The sequence below is a fragment of the Ranitomeya variabilis genome, chromosome 4 (genome assembly GCF_051348905.1).
Source record: "Ranitomeya variabilis isolate aRanVar5 chromosome 4, aRanVar5.hap1, whole genome shotgun sequence".
Lineage (NCBI taxonomy): Eukaryota > Metazoa > Chordata > Amphibia > Anura > Dendrobatidae > Ranitomeya > Ranitomeya variabilis.
The window spans coordinates 575750497-575771892 of NC_135235.1; the positions used below are offsets into that span (position 1 = coordinate 575750497).

The following is a 21396-nucleotide window of genomic DNA, read 5'->3' on the forward strand; positions in this document are numbered from 1 at the left end:
GGGCAGAGTAAAAAGTGACAACCAATTTTTTAAGGCAGAAATATGTACAGAACAATTGTTGTTTCTCTTGCCTGCTCTTGTAGATGGCTCTTATACAGGATATTGTTACGCTGGGAGAGACTGTGAGCACAGGAAACAGGAACATAAGAAACTGATACCTCATCTTGAGACATGATAGATGGGGGAACTCAAGGGCCTTATTCATATTGAGGCAAGACCCCTTCTGATTGCTTCATTTCTCTTCCTGAACGTCTTGTGTCTTACTGGCTTTTGTCTGCTTATTTCCAGGTTAACGCCTTCCTCTCATTCGTGTTTCCAATGGTTGTTATTTCCGTCCTAAACACCATCATAGCCAATCAGCTTATCATAATGGTAAAGCAAGCACATCAGGAGAACCAAGTGTGCACCATCGGTGGCCAGCAGACTGTCCTCAGCATGTCCATGGAACCCAGCCGCATACAGTCCCTCAAGCATGGCGTGCGTGTCTTACGTATGTACTTTATCTTCTTTTAACCAAAATTTTGAATGTCCTTTTGTCCACTTTGTGTTTCCATTTATCAACATTTCATATATTTCTCTTGCTGTAAAAAATGGACCATATTTTAGCATTTTAAAGGAGAACACAACAAGATTGTCTTATAGAAAAGGATGAAATGAGCCCCTGTTTGACAAAGTGAACATCAGTAAAAACATTTTCCCATTAAATTCAATGGACTGATGTTCGTAATGGCAAGTTGGTCTCTCTAATTAAGGCTATGGGCGTTCCATAGACCTTAACGGATAAGAATGGTTACTTCTGTTTTGATAGCTATAGGGAATAATGGTCGTATTGAGTTTTATCCAAACTAGTGAAATGCTGAGATACAACATACCAAAAAAGACCATTAAGTATGGAATTGACAAGGCTATGGTTAGGTGAGTTCATAACTGGCTCGGTGATCGTACTCAAAGAGTGGTAATAAATGGCTGCACATCCAATTGGAAGAGTGTTTCAAGTGGGGTACAACAAGGCTCTGTCCTGGCCCCAGTGCTTTTCAACATTTTTATAAATGATCTAGATAAGGGAATTGAAGGTAAACTAATCAAATTTGCAGACGATGCAAAGCCAGGAGGGATAGCTAACACTAGAGCAGACAGAGGAAGCATTCAGAAGGATCTAGATAAGCTTTTCAAGATTCTGCATCTGGGTAAGAAAAACTAAAATTGCATTTATAGACTGGGAGGAATATAACTAAGCAACAGCACATTTGAAAAAGACTTGGGTATACTAATAGATCACAGACTGCACACGAGTCAACAGTGTGATGCAGCAGCAAAAACAGCAAGCACAGATATAAGCTGTATTAAAAGAAGCGTAGAGTCTAGATCACGTGAAGTAATTATCCCTCTCTACTCCTCCTTGGTCTGGCCTCATCTGGAATACTGTGTCCAGTTCTGGGCACCACATTTTAAAAAAAACATTGAAAAACTGAAACAAGTTCAGAAAAAAGCTTCTTGGATGGTCAATGGACTCCAGAGTATGTCCTACGAGGAACAGTTAAAGGTTTAGTTGGCAGAAAAGAAGGCTAAGAGGAGACTTAATAAGCTGTCTACAGATATCTGATGGGATGTCACAGTGTAGAGGGATTGTCCTTATTCTCATTTATACATGAAACACGAGAAAAAATGGAATGAAACTGAAAGTGAGAAGATACATATTAGATATTAGAAAAAACTTTTTGACAATGGGGTGATCAATGAGTGGAACAGGCTGCCATAAGAGGTGGTGAGTTCTCCTTCAATATGAGTCTTCAAACAGAGGCTGGACAGACATCTGTCTGAGATGGTTTAGTGAGTCCTGCATTGAGCAGAGAGTTGGACACGATGATCCTGGAGGTCCCTTCCAACGCTAACATTCTAGGAGTCTGTGATCTGAAGTTAATAGTACTTGTGAAGAGTGTAGCCAAATCTTAGTAGATACTTATTAGTGATTTTTTTCCTCCTCTCTGCTACTCCCAAATACTTTTCTAAAAGTAAGTGGGTCATAGAAAGAAGGATGGAGCCACTAGGATCTGGTGGAATACTATTCTACAGTTTGGAAATGATAGCAGAATTCAAGACTGGTACACAGATTACGTAGATTTGGTTTGAGACACATAGGCTGCCCTAGATGCTCCAAATCCATTAAGGGAATTGTTTTTTTTTATTTAATTTGGTGAATCTTACTCCGGCATGGTTTTTATTATGACCATACAACACAAAAAGGGTCCATGATGGCAGTGAGCAACGCTATCCATACCAATAGTAAAGAACCTGTATAGGGTTTTAGCCATCATCTCCAGACCAGTTTATCTGGTAGATGTAGCCAAAATCAACTAGATTTCTACTTGAAATTGGGAATATTTTACTCGACTGACATGTGACTGCAGGATCAGACTACACTGAGCTTGCTTGTAGTCTGTAGCCATGGAGACACTTCTGCACAGGGAATGGTTTTTCATTAAGACAATTTACAAAATTTATTCTTTTTTTGTGATTCTTTGAAAAAATAGTTCAAATGACTTACAAATCCAGTTATCAGGATAGTATAGTTTAAAATACCAGCCCAGCGGGGTGATGATCCTGCAAAAACTCTAGAAACTTAAACAAAACAATAATTAAAAATCTCATTCATAAACAAAAAAAATTGTAATTTCAAGCCGAGTCAAGATCTCCAGGGTAGAATTAAATAAATTCAATAATTTTGCCTTTCTTTGAAAGCAAAGGGAAAGATAAACACCCGCAGTCTGGAATTATCTTCAGGGAAACAACGAACCAAATGTATTTTTTATCTAAACTGGAAGAAATTTCTATAAACAAACAAAATACTAAGACATTTGTCATCTGCCTGCGAGATTCCCGGACTGGCGCTTATTAATTCCGCATCGCAGCGCACACCAGACTTCAGCTTTGTTCTCTTCAGTGACTACAAATGCGGATTACTGATGGAGGGGAGCCTGTCTGCAAATGTAGCAAATTGTTCCAATTTACTTCTCAATTTATTGAACAGCTCCAGTCAGAACAGATTATCCGATAACGCAGGAATAAAACATATTTCTCATGAATCTTGGTAACTTCTAAAAATTTCTATAAAGTTACAGATTTGGGGTGGGACGTGAATGGGAATAGACCAGACTGGGGTATAGGTATTGAGCAGAGGTCGATGTGGAGGGTGTCACCGCAGTGTTTCGGTCCTTTATATAGACAGGTGCTCAAAATTGTATACAGTGAGGAGACACAATGGTTGCTAGAAGAGGCATCCTGCAGCAGTGCCACGTCTGAACTGATGTCCACGTGCCTCCACCCCATCCTAAACAGACCTTGATGTTCCAGATCAAGGCTTATCTCCCATACCCTTTCCCTTCTACCCAACTTTTTACTGTCAATCGGTTAGTTGGAGCAGTTTGTTGCACCTCAACGCTTTCATTCCCATCACCGTGTGACCTCGTGATCAGTGTCGGACTGGACACTGATAACGAGGTCACCAAGGACCCACCAGTAACCAACTCTAGGACTCCACTTTTCAGCTTATATTTAACATATTAATGAACTGGGTAGATTGGTAAATGAATAAGATGCCCACCGGAGGATTCTCCTGTTCTCCTGTTGGTCAGTCCAAGCTTGCACGTGAGTTTCTCTTAGCGAGCAGCAAACTCCACTCCCCCATGTTAGCTATTGCCTGCAGTGTTAACAGTTGTTTTATTAAATTTGGGCCTCTAGATGGGCGATTCTTACACACTCTGGGCAACAACATAGTCTCTCAAAAGGATGTTCAAGGAGCTTACTTGACACACTACATACACGTTGTAGAACTGGCACTAATGGAATTAATTTATGGTAATAGGAATCGACATCATTGTCCTGATCCCCAAATTGTCAGTGTTATTGTCCTGTACCCCAATTATTTGCAATTCTTCTGTACCCCAAATGTCAACTTGTCATCGTCCTGTACCCCAAGTCTTAGTGTCATAGTCCCGTACCCTGTCAGTGTGTCCTGACCCAAGTGTCAGTGTGTCATTCGTCTGTACCATAATTATCAACGTGTTGTCATCCTGTACTCCAAGTGTCACTGTCCTGTACCCCAACTGTCAGGGTGTCATTGTACAGTAACTCCAAGTGTCAGTGTGTCATTGGAGTGTAACCCAATTCTAAGTGAGTCATTCTTCTGTACCTGAAATGTCAACATGTCATTGCCCTGTACCCTAAGCATCAACGTGTCATTGACCTGTACTCCGAGTGTAAGTGTCGTTGTCATGTATGGCAAATGTCAATTTGTCATTGTTCTGTACCCCATATGTCAGTGTCCTTGTCCTGTACCCCAAATGTCTGAGTATCATTGTCCGGTATCCCAAGTGTCAATAGGCCATCATCCTATACACCAATTGTTAGTATGTCATTGTCCTTTACTCCAAGTATCAGTGTGTCTTGTATCCCAAAGATCAGGTGTGTTATCGCACTGTACCTCAGATTTTAGTGTGTTGTTGACCAGTATTCCAAGTGTCATGGTCACTGTCACATACCCCAAGTAACCGTGTGTCATCATTCTATACCCCAAGTGTCGATGTCTCATTGTCTGGACCCTAGGTGCCAATGTACCAAAATAAACTTCCTTTGGATATTTTTGGCTCTTTGATTCTTACATGGTATTGGATGTGTGATATAAAGGAGGAAGGTTTTGCTGCCCTTCAATGTAGGACATGCTTAGAGGAAATAATAATACAATTTGACTACAGTGGTTAATATATTATATTGTAGTATGTGATTCACTGAGTCCTGAAACGTTTCAAATCTGATCACTGTGATTTCAGTTCTGACAGCCAAAACTAGAGCCTGCCTGCTATAAGAGCCAGATCAGAAACGGGAACAGAGCAGTAAAAGCTGTCTGCACAGCAAGATGGCAGAAAAAACACATAAATATTTTAGGAATTTTACTGAATTACTGAATGATTTATCAGCTTTAAATAGAGAAAGACAGAGTGGTGACTTCATAGGACGAAGAGGAAACAATGTCCTTACATTAACTATTTAGACATTTAGACTTGAAAAAAAACTTTAGCTCTAACATATAATTGAACTCTGTCCACCTAGATATAGTTAAATGTTACACAAACCCATAAATTATCAAAAAATCCACACTACACTAACTACAATACTGCCCTGTAAATAGGAAGATAACTACTAAAATACTGCCCCTCAAGTACAAGATTCTAACTATAATAATACTACCTCTTACGACAAAGAATGTAACTACTATAATACTGCCCCTATGTACAAGAATATAACTACTATAATAGTGCCCTCTATGTACAAGAATACAACTACTATAATACTGCTCCTATGTACAAGACTATAACTGCTATTATACTACCCCTATGTACAAGAATATAACTACTATATTACTACCCTCTATGTACAAGAATAAAACTACTGTAATACTGCCCCTATGTACAAGAATATAACTACTATAATACTGCCCCCCTATATACAAGAATATACCTACTATAATATTGCCTGTAATAACTCTGCTGGCATCACGGCATGGCCTCTCATCTTTCACACACCATCTTACTCACTGCTCCATGTCATGTTGTGTTCTGTCTGTTGCCAGCTCCATATTCTGTGCCTCTGCTCTCTGCATGCTTCCTGGCTGTGTGCATAGGGGGGCGATGCCAGAACTCTCTGGTTCTTATACAATCAGGGCGTACCTGTCTAATCTGTTCCTGACCAATTACCAAGAGGCCTCCAGTATTGAGGGCAGCTCCACCCTGTGAACTGGGCCTGTGCAATGTCTAAACTCAGTTAGTGTTTAGCTTCTGAGCTGCCAGGCCTTGCTCTGTGTTCCTCCTCTGGAGGCTTTTCTCCTTGCCTTGCCTTGATCTCAGTGGCGTATCCAGGGGGGCAGCCGGGGCATGTGCCCCGGGCGCAGCCCACAGGGGGGCGCCAGCGGGCCGCCTGATGATGCGGCGGTCCAAAGAGGCTCCTCGTCCTGTACTGAGCGTTCACATGGTACAGCTCATTACAGTAATGAATATGCGGCTCCACCTCCCATAGGGGTGGGGCCACATGTTCATTACTGTAATGAGCGGTAACAGTGACCACTCAGTACAGGAAGAAGCTGCCGGCGCCAGGGAAGCAGGGACTGCACCGTGCCAGGAGCAGGTGAGTATAATGGGGAGGGGAGCGCAGCGCGATATTCACCTGCTCCTCGTTCCAGCCGCTGCTCCGTCTTCAGCAGTGACGCTGAGGTCAGAGGGCGTGGTGACATAGTTAGTGTGCGCCCTCTGCCTGAACGTCAGTGCTGAAGATGGAGCGGTGGCTGGAACGAGGAGCAGGTGAATATTGAAAGTGCCGGGGGCCTGAGTGATGGAGAGGTGAGTATGTGATTGATTTTTTTTTTTTTATCGCAGCAACAGCAAATGGGGCAAGTGTCTGTATGGAGCATCTTATGGGGCCATAACGTTTGTTCAGCACTATATGGGGTAAGTGTCTGTATGGGGCATCGTATGGGGCCATAACGTTTGTGCAGCATTATAACGGGGCAAGTGTCTGTATGGAGCATCTTATGGGGGGGGCCATAACATTTGTGCAGCACTATAACGGGGCAAGTGTCTGTATGGAGCATCTTATGGGGCCATAACGTTTGTGCAGCATTATAACGGGGCAAGTGTCTGTATGGAGCATCTTATGGGGGGGCCATAATGTTTGTGCAGCATTATAACAGGGCAAGTGTCTGTATGGAGCATCTTATGGGGGGGCCATAACGTTTGTGCAGCACTATAACGGGGCAAGTGTCTGTATGGAGCATCTTATGGGGCCATAACGTTTGTGCAGCACTATAATGGGGCAAGTGTCTGTATAGAGCATCTTATGGGGCCATAACGTTTGTGCAGCACTATATGGGGCAAGTGTCTGTATCGGGCATCGTATGGGGCCATAACGTTTGTGCAGCACTATAATGGGGCAAGTGTCTGTATAGAGCATCTTATGGGGCCATAACGTTTGTGCAGCACTATAACGGGGCAAGTGTCTGTATGGAGCATCTTATGGGGCCATAACGTTTGTGCAGCACTATAATGGGGCAAGTGTCTGTATAGAGCATCTTATGGGGCCACAACGTTTGTGCAGCACTATATGGGGCAAGTGTCTGTATAGAGCATCTTATGGGGCCATAACATTTGTGTAGCACTATAATGGGGCAAGTGTCTGTATAGAGCATCTTATGGGGCCATAACGTTTGTTCAGCACTATATGGGGCAAGTGTCTGTATAGAGCATCTTATGGGGCCATAACGTTTGTGCAGCACTATATGGGGCAAGTGTCTATGTAGAGCATCTTATGGGGCCATAACATTTGTGCAGCACTATAACGGGGCAAGTGTCTGTATGGAGCATCTTATGGGGCCATAACGTTTGTGCAGCACTATATGGGGCAAGTGTCTGTATGGGGCCATAATCAACGTTTGTGCTGCACTATATGGGGCAAGTGTCTGTATGGGGCCATAATCAACGTTTGTGCAGCACTATATGGGGCAAGTGTCTGTATGGAGCATCTTATGGGGCCATAATTAACATTTGTGCAGCACTATATGGAGCAAATATCTTTATGGAGCATCTTATGGGGCCATAATCAACGTTTCTGCAGCACTATATTGGACAAATATGTCTATGGAGCATCTTATGGGGCCATTATTAACCTTTATGCAGGATTATATGGGGCTCCTCATTCAATATGGATATTCAAAAACACTTAACCTACTGATGTCTCAATTAATTTTACTTTTATTGGTATCTATTTTAACATTATGGGGATTCAGGAATGTACCTTGGCTTGGTCATACAGTTTCAATAGAGTTAAGGTTCAAATGGGGGAGGTTTGGGGGGGGGGGGCGCCAAACTGATCCTTTTCCACCGGGTGCTGGAAAGACTAGATATACCTCTGCTTGATCTTGTTTGTCTGCCCTCCAGGAGGCTGTATAACCTGGTCTCAGTGTCTGTGTCCTTGCTTTGCCTTGTTTTGGTCTGTCCGCCCTCCAGGAGGCAGGATATCCTGGTCCCTATGTCTTTGTTTTGGTGCCTTGTCTTGTCCCATTACCTTGTCTGAACTTTGTCCTACCTCTGTCTCCTTGTCTGTGGCTTCTTTCCCTGCTGTGTCTTTCCTGGTGTCCTTTCTGTTTGCTTATGCTCTGCACTCTTGCGGCTCTTGTGACTTTGACTGTGCTCCGCTCTCTTGCAGCTTTACCTCTGCTCTGCACTCCTGCGGTTCTGCTCCGTTCTACTCTGCTCCGCTCCTGTTGCTGCAGGAATCTCTTGCTGCAGCTCCTCTCCGCATTCCTTGCGGTTCTGCTCTACTTAGCTTCTGTTGCTGCTCTCTTGCTGCTCTACCACTCCTATCTGCAGCCTTGCTGTTCTCTTCCTGTGTGAACAGGTCCCATCCTCTTCCTTCATATTTCATTCCTTCCTGCTTGTTTCCTTATCTGCACCTCCTATGTGAACAGGTCCCAACCTGTTCCTTCATACTTCTTATCCGTACCTGCAACTCCTGTGTGAACAGGTCCCTACCTGTTCCTTCATACAGCACACCAACCTGCCCTGTGTCTCTGCTGTACCTGCCAGCCCTGTGTCTCTGCCGTGCCTTCCAGCCCTGTGTCTCAGCAGTGCCTGCCTGCCCTGTGTCTCAGCCGTGCCTGCCTGCCCTGTGTCTCAGCCATTTCTGCCAGCCCTCTTTCTCTGCCATTCCTGCCAGCCCTTTTCTCTCTGCCGTTCCTGCCAGCCCTGTGTCTCTGCCGTTCCTGCCAGTCCTGTGTCTCAGCCGTGCCAGCCTACTCATCTGAGTTTCAGCCATGCTCTTCTGCTAGTCCTGCCTGATGTCGGCACCTGTCCTAGTGTTCCTGTTCTCCAAGTGGGATCAGCAGCCACAGCCAGACAACAGCCTGGAGTAGCACCTGGCAGCTGCCTGCCACACAAGTCTGACCTCACCATCAGAGGCTCCAGAGAAGACCAAGGCAGATGTCATAGTCACGCCCCTTCCAGGGTAGTCTGGTTCCTGGCACAGTGGGGCCACAAACCCCCTTGTTTCACGCCCATCAGTCAGGGCATGAACATGACACTGCCCCTCTATGTACAAGAATATAACTAATATAATACTGCTCCTATGTACAAGACTATAACTGCTATAATACTATCCCTATGTACAAGAATATAACTATTATATTACTACCCTCAATGTACAAGAATAAAACTACTGTAATACTGCCCCTATGTACAAAACTATAACTACTATAATACTGCCCCTATGTACAAGCATATAACTACTATAATATTGACCTCTATGTACAAGAATATAACTACTATAATACTGCCCCTATGTATAGGAATATATCTACTATAATACTGACCCCTATGTACAAGAATATGACTACAATAATAGTGTCCGTATGTATAAGAATGTAACTACTATAATACTGCCCACTATGTACAAGAATTGCTATCATTATTTATTTATATAGTGCCATTAATTCCATGGTGTTGTACATGAGAAGGGGTTACATACAAAGTTATAGATATCGTTTACAGTAAACAAATTTACAGTGACAGACTGGTACGGAGGGGAGAGGACCCTGTCCTTGTGGACTTACATTCTACGGGATAATGGGGAAGAAACAGAAGGTTACGGGTGCAGCAGCTCAGGTGGTGGTGAGGCGGTAGAATGGTTATTGCAGACTATAAGCTTTCCTGAAGAGATGGGTTTTCAGGTTCTGTCTGAAGGATCCGAAGGTGGTGGATAATGGGACGTGTTGAGGCGTGGAATTCCAGACGATGGGGGATATTCAGGAGAAATATTGGAGGCGGTTGTGTGAGGAACAAATAAGTGTGGAGGAGAGTAGGAGGTCTTGGGAGTATTGAAGATTACTTGAGGGGAGATATTGGGAGATTAGTTTAGAGATATAGGGAGGGGACAGGTTATGGATGGCTTTGTAGGTCAGTGTTAGTAGTATGAACTGGATTCGTTGGGGAATTAGGAGCCAGTGGAGGGATTTGCAGAGGGGAGAAACAGGGCAGTAGTGAGGAGAGAGGTGGATTAGTCGGGCAGCAGAGTTGAGGACAGACTGGAGTGGTGCACGACAGTTGGCGGGGAAGCCACAGAGGAGGGTGTTGCAGTAATCGAGGCGGGAGATGATGAGGGCATGCACAAGAGTTTTAGTAGATTGAGGGCTGAGGAAGGGACAGACTCTGGAAATATTTTTGAGTTGGAGGCGACGGGAGGTGGCACGAGTTTAGACGTGTGGTTTTAAGGACAGGGCAGAGTCGAGAGTTACTCCGAGGCAGCGGATTTCAGGTGCGGGAGAAAGCGTGATGCCGTTTACCATAATAGATAGAGCTGGCAGGGAAGATACGTGAGATGGAGGAAAGGTGATGAGTTCGGTTTTGTCTACATTGAGTTTTAGGAAGCGAGAGATGAAGAAGGAGGATATGACTGATAGACCATCTGGGATTCTGGACAGCAGAGAGGTGACATCTGGGCCAGAGAGGTAGATCTGAATGTCGTCCGCGTACAGGTGGTACTGGAGACCATGGGACTTTATGAGTTGTCCTAGGCCAAGGGTATAAATGGAAAAAAGTAGGGGCCCCAGGACAGAGCCTTGAGGGACTCCATCAGAGAGAGGGCAGGATGAGGAGGTAGTGTCGGAGTGGGAAACGCTAAATGTGCGGTCGGAAAGGTAAGAGGCGATCCAGGACAGGGCAAGGTCTTTGATGCCAAGGGAAGAAAGAATCTGTAGCAATAGGCAGCGGTCGACTGTGTCAAAGGCAGAGGACAGGTCGAGAAGGAGGAGGATGGAGTACTGTCTGTTAGCTTTGGCTGTGAGTAAGTCATTAGTAATTTTGGTCAGGGCAGTTTCGGTGGAGTGGTGGGGGTGGAAGCCAGATTGGAGGTTGTCAAGGAGCGAGTTAGATGAGAGGTGGGAAGAAAGTTGAGCATGGACATGCTGCTCTAGGAGTTTGGAAGCAAACGGGAGCAGTGATATGGGGCGATAGCTGGGCATAGTAGCTGGGTCAAGGTTTGCTTTTTTGAGGATGGGTGTGATAGTGGCATGTTTGAGGGCAGAGGGGAAAGTACCAGAAGATAACGATAGGTTGAAGAGATGGATTAGGGCTGGAATGAGTGTGTTAGTGCAGCGCCCCAGAGTCCTGGTTGCTGCAGTAATATTATTCTTCCACCAGGGGGAGTGATATTACACCTGAAGGTAATAAAGGGGTTCATCTTTCCAGGTATCACAGCATCACAACACACTTCACACTCCAGACCACCAGGGGGAGCCATGCTCCTATCTAGTAGGGCACTCCTCACAGAAGGGTAAAACTGGTGGGTTGGATAGGAAGTTAGTGAGAAGCTGACTGGGCTTTGCCCAGGCAACACCTGTCAGGCAGACAGGGGTAAAGGAGGAACATCTGAGCTGCAGACAGAGGGTCCCTGTCAGGGGTGGGATCCTGGCAGAGGCCTAGCACGAGACAGAAAGACACGGAGCTGCGCCTGCCCCACGTACGGCAGCATCCTAAGAAAGGACACGAAGAGAATTGTATTGTAGAGAGTGAGAAACGAAGTCACAGCACAAGGAGAAAACCCCGGGAGGAGTTCTGCCCCGAGACAGGCAGCCTCCTTCTGAGGCGCGTAGCTAGTGGCCGGAACACCAAGGGAGTAACTGACTCTACGCATTACTTCAGAGACCGGCAGGACAGTCAATTCCAAGTTGGCTGCCCGACCTTAATACCTAAGAAGACACGGTGGCAAATTGTGGGGTCGGGGCTTCTCTAGGGTCCCTATAAACAAGCCTCAGGCCATCCCAGTCATACAGGTTTGTCCTATCCATACCATCTGGGGGACAGAGAGAGAAAGACATCTAGAACATCCACGAAAGTTGTGAGGACTATCCCGTGGTGTTCAGCAGGGATGTACTACAACACACAGGCGCTAGTAGGAAGGCTACTGATTTCCACCTGGATAAGGGAACTCTGAATTTGCCTTCGGACCTGCCAGACCCTGCTTGCCCTGTGATCTGTACTCTGGACTGTGGATGCTGAAGTCTTCAGTAAAAGGTAAAGAGACTGCAACCTTGTGTCCTCGTTCTTTACTGCACCTTGCCCATATATAAACTCTTTTACTGGACTCCCCTCAAAGGGCCACGGACCGGGTCAGGCCACCGTGACATCCCCAGAACCGAGAGGGACCCGGTACCGAGTACCCCATTGCCCTTGCATGGGGGCGCTCCATTAGTGAGGTTGAGGAGCAGGTGGGAAGGGAGGGGGTTAAGTGCACAGGTGGTGAGGTTTGATTTGGAAAGGAGATGAGTAAGCTCTCCTTCAATAATGTTGGAGAGGGAGGTTATTAGGAAAGTGCAGAGGGCTGGTATATGGAGTGGTTGAGGAGGTGGAACAGTAAAGGTTTGCCTTGTTTGGTAGATCTTATTTTTGTAGTTGGTGGCAAAGTCCTCGGTAGAGATGAGGGGAGTTGGAGGTGGCAGTGGTGGGCGGAGGAGAGAGTTGAATGTGCTGAACAGTTGTTTTGGGTTGTAGGATAATGATGATACAAGGTTTGTGAAATAGGTCTGTGTAGCAGAGGTGAGGGCTAACTTGAAGTCAAGTCTAGCTTGTTTGAAAGCAATGAAGTCGTCTGGCAGGCGTGTTTTCTTCCAACGCCGCTCCGCGTCCCTGGATGATTGTCAAAGTTTTTTGGTGGGATTGTTGTGACAGGGTTGTCTATTGATTTGTCATACTTTGCCATGCGTGAGAGGGGCGACTGAGTCAATGGCTGATGTGAGGGTGGCGTTACAGAAAGCAATGGCGCTGTCCATGTTGTGGATTGAAAATATGGAGGCCAGAGTTAGAAGAGAGTCTGAGAGTCTGTGAATGTCTAGGTGTGGGAGGTTTCTGCGAGGATGTGCTAGTGGCTGGACATGGGGGGCAGGTAAGGAGGCCAGGGATGAGAAGGTGAGTAGGTGGTGGCCAGATAGGGGGAGGGGAGAGGTTGTGAGATTAAATATGGAACAGAGGCGGGTGAAAATGAGGTCTAATGTGTGTCCATCTGTGTGGGTGACTGTAGAGGACCACTGAGTAAGTCCAAAGGATGAAGTAAGTGATAGGAGTTTGGAGGCTGCTGGCTGGCGGGTGTCAGTAGGGATATTAAAGTCACCCATGATGATGGTGGGGATGTCAGCAGAGAGAAAGTGAAGAAGCCAGGTGGAGAATTGGTCGATAAAGGTCGTGGCTGAGCCCGGTGGATGGTATATGACAACCATTTGGAGATTAGAGGGAGAGTAGATATGGACAGAGTGGACCTCGAAAGAAGGGAGGAAAAGAGAGGGTGGGGGTTGGATAGGGTAGAAGGAGCAGTTTTTTGAAAGAAGGAAACACACTCCTCTGCCATGTCTGTTGCCAGAGAGAAGAGTGTGGGTAAAGTGGAGGCCACCGTAACTCAGAGCAGCAGGGGAGGCCGTGTCAGGGGGCATCATCCAGGTCTCAGTGAGGGCCAGGAAGGAAAGGTTGCGGGAAGTAAAGAGATCGTGGATCACTTGGAGCTTGTTGCAGACGGAGCGGGCATTCAAAAGTGCTCCAGAGAGAGGAAGCAGGGGGGTGGGGGTCGGTGGCACAGATTTTAACCCCTTCCCGACCTTTGACGCCACGTAGGCATCATGAAAGTCGGTGCCAATCCGACCCATGACGCCTATGTGGCGTCACGGAATGATCGCGTCCCTGCAGAGCGGGTGAAAGGGTTAACTCCAATTTCACCCAATCTGCAGGGACAGGGGGAGTGGTACTTCAGCCCAGGAGGGGTGGCTTCACCCCCCCCGTGGCTACGATCGCTCTGATTGGCTGTTGAAAGTGAAACAGCCAATCAGAGCGATTTGTAATATTTCACCTAAAAAACTGGTGAAATATTACAATCCAGCCATGGCCGATGCTGCAATATCATCGGCCATGGCTGGAAACACTTATGTGACCCCCCCCACCCCACCGATCGCCCCCCCAAGCCACCGATCTGTGCTCCGCTCCCCTCCGTCTTGTGCTCCGCTCCCACGTCCTCCTGTCCGCTCCCCCCGTGCACCTATGCCACCTCCCATGCTCCGACGCCCCCCGTGCCCCGATCTCTCCCCCCTTATACTTACCGAGGCTCCCGGTGTGCATCTGTCTTCTCCATGGGCGCCGCCATCTTCCAAAATGGCGGGCGCATGCGCAGTGCGCCCGCCGAATCTGCCGGCCGGCAGATTCGTTGCAAGTACATTTTGATCGCTGTGATAGGTTCTATCACAGCGATCGAAATAAAAAAAATAATAAATAACCCCCCCCTTTATCACCCCCATAGGTAGGGACAATAATAAAATAAAGAAAATATTTTTTTTTCTTTTTCCACTAGGGTTAGGGTTAGAACTAGGATTAGAACTAGGGGCAGGGTTAGGGTTAGGGGTAGGGGTAGGGTTAGGGGTAGGGTTAGGGTTACGGCATGTGCACACAGTGCGGATTTGGCTGCGGATCCGCCGCGGATTCGCAGCGGATTGGCCGCGGATCCGCAGCGGATTGGCCACGGATCCGCAGCGGATTGGCCGCTGCAAATTCGTAGCAGTTTTCCATCAGGTTTACAGTACCATGTACACCTATGGAAAACCAAATCCGCTGTGCCCATGGTGCGGAAAATTCCGTGCAGAAACGCTGCGTTGTATTTTCCGCAGCATGTCAATTCTTTGTGCGGATTCTGCAGCTTTTTACACCTGTTCCTCAATAGGAATCCGCAGGTGAAATCCGCACAAAAAAACACTGGAAATCCGCTGGAAATCCGCAGGTAAAACGCAGTGCCTTTTACCTGCAGATTTTTCAAAAATCGTGCGGAAAAATCTCACACGAATCCGCAACGTGGGCACATAGCCTTAGGGTTAGGGTTGGAATTAGAGTTAGGGTTGGAACTAGGGCTAGGGTTGGAAATAGTGTTAAGATTAGGCTTGTGGTTAGGGTTACGGATAGGGTTAGGGGTGTGTTGGGGTTACAGTTGTGGTTAGGGTTGGGATTAGGGTTAGGGTTGGGATTAGGGTTAGGATTAGGGTTAGGGTTGGAATTAGGGTTACGGGTGTGTTGGGGTTAGGGTTGTGGTTAGGGGTGTGTTGGGGTTAGGGTTGTGATTAGGGTTATGGCTACAGTTGGGATTAGGATTAGGGGTGTGTTGGGGTTAGTGTTGAAGTTAGAATTGAGGGGTTTCCACTGTTTAGGCACATCAGGGCTCTCCAAACGCAACATGGCGCCACCATTGATTCCAGCCAATCTTGCGTTCAAAAAGTCAAATGGTGCTCCCTCCCTTCCAAGCCCCGACGTGCACCCAAACAGTGGTTTACCCCCACATATGGGGTACCAGCGTACTCAGGACAAACTGGGCAACAATTGTTGGGGTCCAATTTCTCCTGTTACCCTTGTGAAAATAAAAAATTGCTTGCTAAAACATCTTTTTTGAGGAAAGAAAAATGATTTTTTATTATCATGGCTCTGCGTTGTAAACTTCTGTGAAGCACTTGGGGGTTGAACGTGCTCACCACACATCTAGATAAGTTCCTTGGGGGGTCTAGTTTCCAAAATGGGGTCACTTGTGGGGGGTTTCTACTGTTTAGGCATATCAGGGGCTCTGCAAACGTAGCATGATGCCCGCAGACCATTCAATCAAAGTCTGCATTCCAAAACGTCACTACTTCCCTTCCGAGCCCCGGCATGTGCCCAAACAGTGGTTTACCCCCACATATGGGGTATCAGCGTACTCAGGAGAAACTGGACAACAACTTATGGGGTCAAATTTCTCCTGTTACCCTTGCAAAAATAAAAAATTCTGGGCTAAAAAAATATTTTTGAGGAAAGGAAACACATTTATTATTTTCACGGCTCTGCGTTATAAACTTCTGTGAAGCACTTGGGGGTTCAAAGTGCTCATCACACATCTAGATAAGTTCCCTTGGGGGTCTAGTTTCCAAAATGGAGTCACTTGTGGGGAGTTCCTACTGTTTAGGCACATCAGGGGCTCTGCAAACGCAACCTGACGCCCGCAGAGCATTCCATCAACGTCTGCATTTCAAAACGTCACTACTTCCCTTCCGAACCCCGGCATGTGCCCAAACAGTGGTTTACCCCCACATATGGGGTATCAGCGTACTCAGGAGAAACTGGACAACAACTTTTGGGGTCCAATTTCTCCTGTTACCCTTGGGAAAATAAAAAATTGTGGGCTAAAAAATCATTTTTGAGAAAAGAAAAATTATTTTTTATTTTCATGGCTCTGCGTTATAAACTTCTGTGAAGCACTTGGGGGTTCAAAGTGCTCACCACACATCTAGATTAGTTCCTTGGGAGGTCTAGTTTCCAAAATGGGGTCACTTGTGTGGGAGCTCCAATGTTTAGGCGCATCAGGGGCTCTGCAAACACGACATGGTGTCCGCTAATGATTGGAGCTAATTTTCCATTCAAAAAGCCAAATGGCATGCCTAAAGGGACACTGGTCAGAATTGCAAAAAACGGCAAGGTCATTAAGGCCAAAATAGGCTGGGTCATGAAGGGGTTAAGTGTGAGGGATTGCAGTAGTTTCTCTTAGTGTGAGAAGTATAGGGGTGAGGATTAGTGGGATGTATGAGGCGGGGGGCCAGGATTGGAGGATATGTCGCCAGCAGTGAGAAGGAGCAGAGAAAAGGAAAGCAGGTGAGTGAAGAAGAGTGACCGGCTTAGATTATATTTTAGTAGGAGAGGTCTGAGGTTAAGGAGCAGGTCTGCAGATGAAGCGAGGTGGGGGGTAAGAGAAAGGGGGGAGATAGTTATTTGGTTTGAGGGTGCAGGGGTTTGGGGATAGCGAAGGATAGTGAGTATTACTGGAGCAAAAATGGTAAAGGTAAATGTGAGAATGGTTAAAGAGCAGGGTAAGAAAAGAAAAGGTAAGTAAAATTAGAAGACAGTGATTAGTCTTACCTTCTGACCAATTTCTGGACTATTTCTGGTATATTTCTGATGTTACACTTAAAAGATGTCACATCTGACCAAGGTCATATCTGACCTGCTTCATTCAACTTATACCATTCAAATGTCCATGAAATGAAGTCAGGTGAGAGAGAAAGGGGAGGAGGAGGGAGCAGGAGGACAGTTCATATCAGGGAGCAACTAACAGATTGCAGTTAATAGAACATTTGAATAGCATCAAAGCTGAAGAAAGACAGAATAAGATGGAAGGATAGGGCTAGGTGGGAGGAGCACAGACATATCAATATGCATTCAGTAAATTTGAAGTATGGTACATGGAATTAAAGTCAGGGAAAAAGAAGCAGCTTACCAGTTAAAACAGAGGAAGAGGAGTACATGGGATTCTGGGTATTCTGGATTAAGAAATAATTCAGACGTACCTGTGGATGAAAGTGGATGGATCAGGATATGAAAGCGTGAAGGAGAATATACCATGGGTGTCTATTCTGGTATATTTCTGATCTTACACTTAAAAGATGTCACACTTCAAATGATGTCAAATCTGACCAAGGTCATATCTGACGTGCTCCATTTAACTTATACCATTCAAATGAAGAATATAACTAATATAATACTGCCCCTATGTACAAGAATATGACTACTATAATACTGATTCCTATGTACAAGAATATAACTACAATAAGTGTCCCTATTTGTACTCACTCAGCTGTTGTTGAGGTAGGAACATGAAGTGGAATCACTGAAGTGTCCAAGCAAATTTATTCAGAAGGCATAAACTGCTCTGGTTAGAAAAAAACAAATTAATAGCCTTTTCCAGCACAAAGTAACAAACAGTAAAAAAAAGGTACACAGTCCTTGTAGTACAGCGGGTCCGCCCACACAGGTCAGTGTCTTTTACAACACACACAATGGAGGTCTCCACAACTCCTGCAACAGACACTGAGTGAGGCTATTGGCGTCTATTCTATTCACCAAAACACACCCCTGGGGTGGGATATGTGAGTGGTAATTCCCACCCATCTCTTATGACCACTCATAAATCCCGGCCCTGGAGCAGCCCAAAACAGTCATCTGAGCATTATATGTGCTGGAGCATACCTCCGAGCTCACATCAGCACAACTAATAGCCACAATGACACATTTCTCTCCTGAAGGACTTGTCCGGTGGCCATCTTACACTATGTATAAGAATATAACTAATATAATACTGCCCCATGTACAAGAATATAGCTACTATAATACTGCTCCTATGTACAAGAATATAACTACTATAATACTGTCCCTATGTACAAGAATATAAATACTATAATCCTGACCCATATATACTGTAATATAACTACTACAATACTGCCCCCTATGTACAAGAATATAAATACTATAATACTGCCCCCCTGTGTACAAGAATATAACTATAATACTGCCCCCATGTACAGGAATATAACTATTATAATACTGCCACATATATACAAGAATATGACTATTATAATACTGTCCCCTATGTACAAGAATATAACTACTATAATACTGCCCCATATGTACAAGAATATAAATACTATAATCCTGACCCATATATAGGAATATAACTACTATAATACTGCCACATATGCACAAGAATATAACCATTATAATACTGTCCCTATGTACTAGAATATAAATACTATAATACTGCCCCATATGTACAAGAATATAACTACTATAATACTGCCACATATGTACAAGAATATTACTATTATAAAATTGCACCCTATGTACAAGAATATAACAATTATAATACTGTCCCTATGTACAAGAATATCTACTATATAATTGTCTAAGGGTCACTTCCGTCTTTCTGTCTGTCCTTCTGTCTGTCTGTCACGGATATTCATTGGTCGCGGCCTCTGTCTGTCATGGAAATCCAAGTTGCTGATTGTTCGTGGCAAAAGGCCCACGACCATTACCACGACCAATCAGCGACGGCCATAGTCTGGCAGCGAAATGGCCGCTGCTTTACTGCCCTGCAGTCAGCGCTGAGTGCTCACACAGGGTTAATGCCAGCGTTAACGGACCGCGGTGTAACGCACTCCGCTAACGCAGCTATTAACCCTGTGTGACCAACTTTTTACTATTGATGCTGCATATGCAGCATCAATAGTAAAAAGATCTAATGTTACAAATAATAATAATTAAAAAAAAAGGTTATTCTCACCTTCCGACGTCACGCGCTGTCCTCGGCAGTGCAAGCGGCAGGTTCCAGTGCCAAGGATGCTATGCGAGAAGGACCTGCCATGACATCACGGTCATGTGACCGCGACGTCATCACAGGTCCTGCGCTTATACCAACCCTGGGACCGGAAGCTACCGCGTGCACCGCACACAGGCGCCAGGACTTCAAGGGGCCTTTGGAATGTGAGTATATGTTTATTTTTTATTTTAAGTCTTTTTTAACCACGCATATAGTGCCCACATTGCTATATACTACGTGGGCTGTGTTACATACTGCGTGGGCTCTGTTATATACTAAATCTCTGTGCTATATACTATGTAGCTGGGCAATATACAACGTGACTGTGCAATATACAACGTGACTGTCCAATATACTACTTGGCTGTGCAATATACTACGTGCTCTGTGTTATATACTACGTAGCTGTGCAATATACTATGTGGCTGTGTTGGTTCTGTTATATACTACGTCGACTGTGCAATATACTACGCGGCTCTGTTATATACTACGTGGCTGTGCAATATACTACGTAGCTATGCAATATACTACGTGCCTCCACAATATACTACGTGGCTATGTTATATACTACGTGGCTCTGCTATATACTACGTCGCTGACCAATATACTACATAGCTGTGCAATACACTACGTAGCTGTGCAATACACTACGTGGCTGTGCAATATACTACGTGGCTGTGCAATATACTACGTGCCTGTGCAATATGCTACGTGGCTCTACAATATAGTACGTGGCTATGTTATATACTACGTGGCTCTGCTATATACTATGTGGCTGACCAATATACTACATACATGTGCAATATACTACGTGGCTGTGTTATATACTACGTAGCTCTGCTATATAATACGTACGCTGTGTAACATACTCCGTAGCTCTGTTATATACTACGTAGCTATGTTATATACTACGTCGGTTGTGTTATATACTACGTCACTGTGCAATATAGTAGGTAGCCTGTGCTATATACTACCTACATATTCTAGAATACCCAATATGTTAGAATCGGGCCACCATCTAGTAAATACTATAATCCTGGCCCATATATACAAGAATATAACTACTACAATACTGCCACATATGTGCAAGAATAGTACTATTATAATACTGTCCCTATGTACAAGAATATAAATACTATAATCCTGACCCATATATACAGGAATATAACTACTATAATACTGACTGCTATAGCCATGTTTTATTTTAGGGTAGTTATGGAAATACCTTGCATATTACATGATTCGGCACTGGGGCTTTGGGCTCTTTAAATACTGTTTCATTTAATAAGTGATGTCATTTGTTTGAGCTTTCACTGTCTGTTCTGTTCTGTAAATGTCGCAGTCTGTGAAGCTTCTCATTATAATGGCAGCTTCTTGTGTTTGTGCTGTATAAGCCACTGGTGTTTTCCTTTATCCATTCTTGACATTTGATATAAATTAAACAGGAGACAGACAAAAGGATGACAAGTCTTCTCCATCCTATCTGCAGTGAAGTTCAGGTCTTCTGTAAACAGTGGTACATCATAAGCTAAATGTTTATAAGAACACCGTGAGCGGCCATCACCAGTGGTTTTATATGACCAGCCTGGGATGTGAGCCAGAAAACGCTATGTATCATCTGTTCTATGGACACCATGCTCCATAATCATGTTCAGCCATTACAATATATCTACACTATTTATTATTCAAGAATTCCAGTAGTTAGTGAGTGAAAATGTAATGTTTAGTGTCAGGCAGCTGCTGCTAAAGCTTATGAAATAATGTCGTGCAAAACAAATAAACTTTATCGGTACTTAAAATCATTTAAATACCTGAGCATAGAGTAAAGAGTAATGGGTATAATTGTGGGTGCCTATCTTTAGGGATATATACAGTGGGTACGGAAAGTATTCATACCCCTTTAAATTTTTCACTCTTTGTATCATTGCAGCCATGCGGTAAATTCAAAAAAGTTCATCTTTTTCTCATTAATGTACACATTGCACCCAATCTTGACTGAAAAAAACAGAAATGTAGTAATTTTTGCAAATTTTTTTTTAAAGAAAAACTGAAATATCACATGGCCATAAGTATTCAGACCCTTTGCTCAATATTGAGTAGAAGCCCCCTTTTGAGCTAGTACAGCCATGAGCAGTGGCGTAACTTGAAACTCATGGGCCCCAATGTG

General features: G+C 44.7%; 1 protein-coding gene across 1 annotated transcript in view; it reads left to right on the top strand.

Moving 5' to 3' along the window:
* The window catches only part of NTSR1 (neurotensin receptor 1), a 269133-nt gene that overhangs the window by 169808 nt on the left and 77929 nt on the right, over positions 1-21396 (top strand). Inside the window, exon 2 of the mRNA XM_077252891.1 lies at positions 289-490. Coding sequence (XP_077109006.1) covers positions 289-490 — 202 coding nt within the window. The remainder of the gene's footprint in view (positions 1-288; positions 491-21396) is intronic.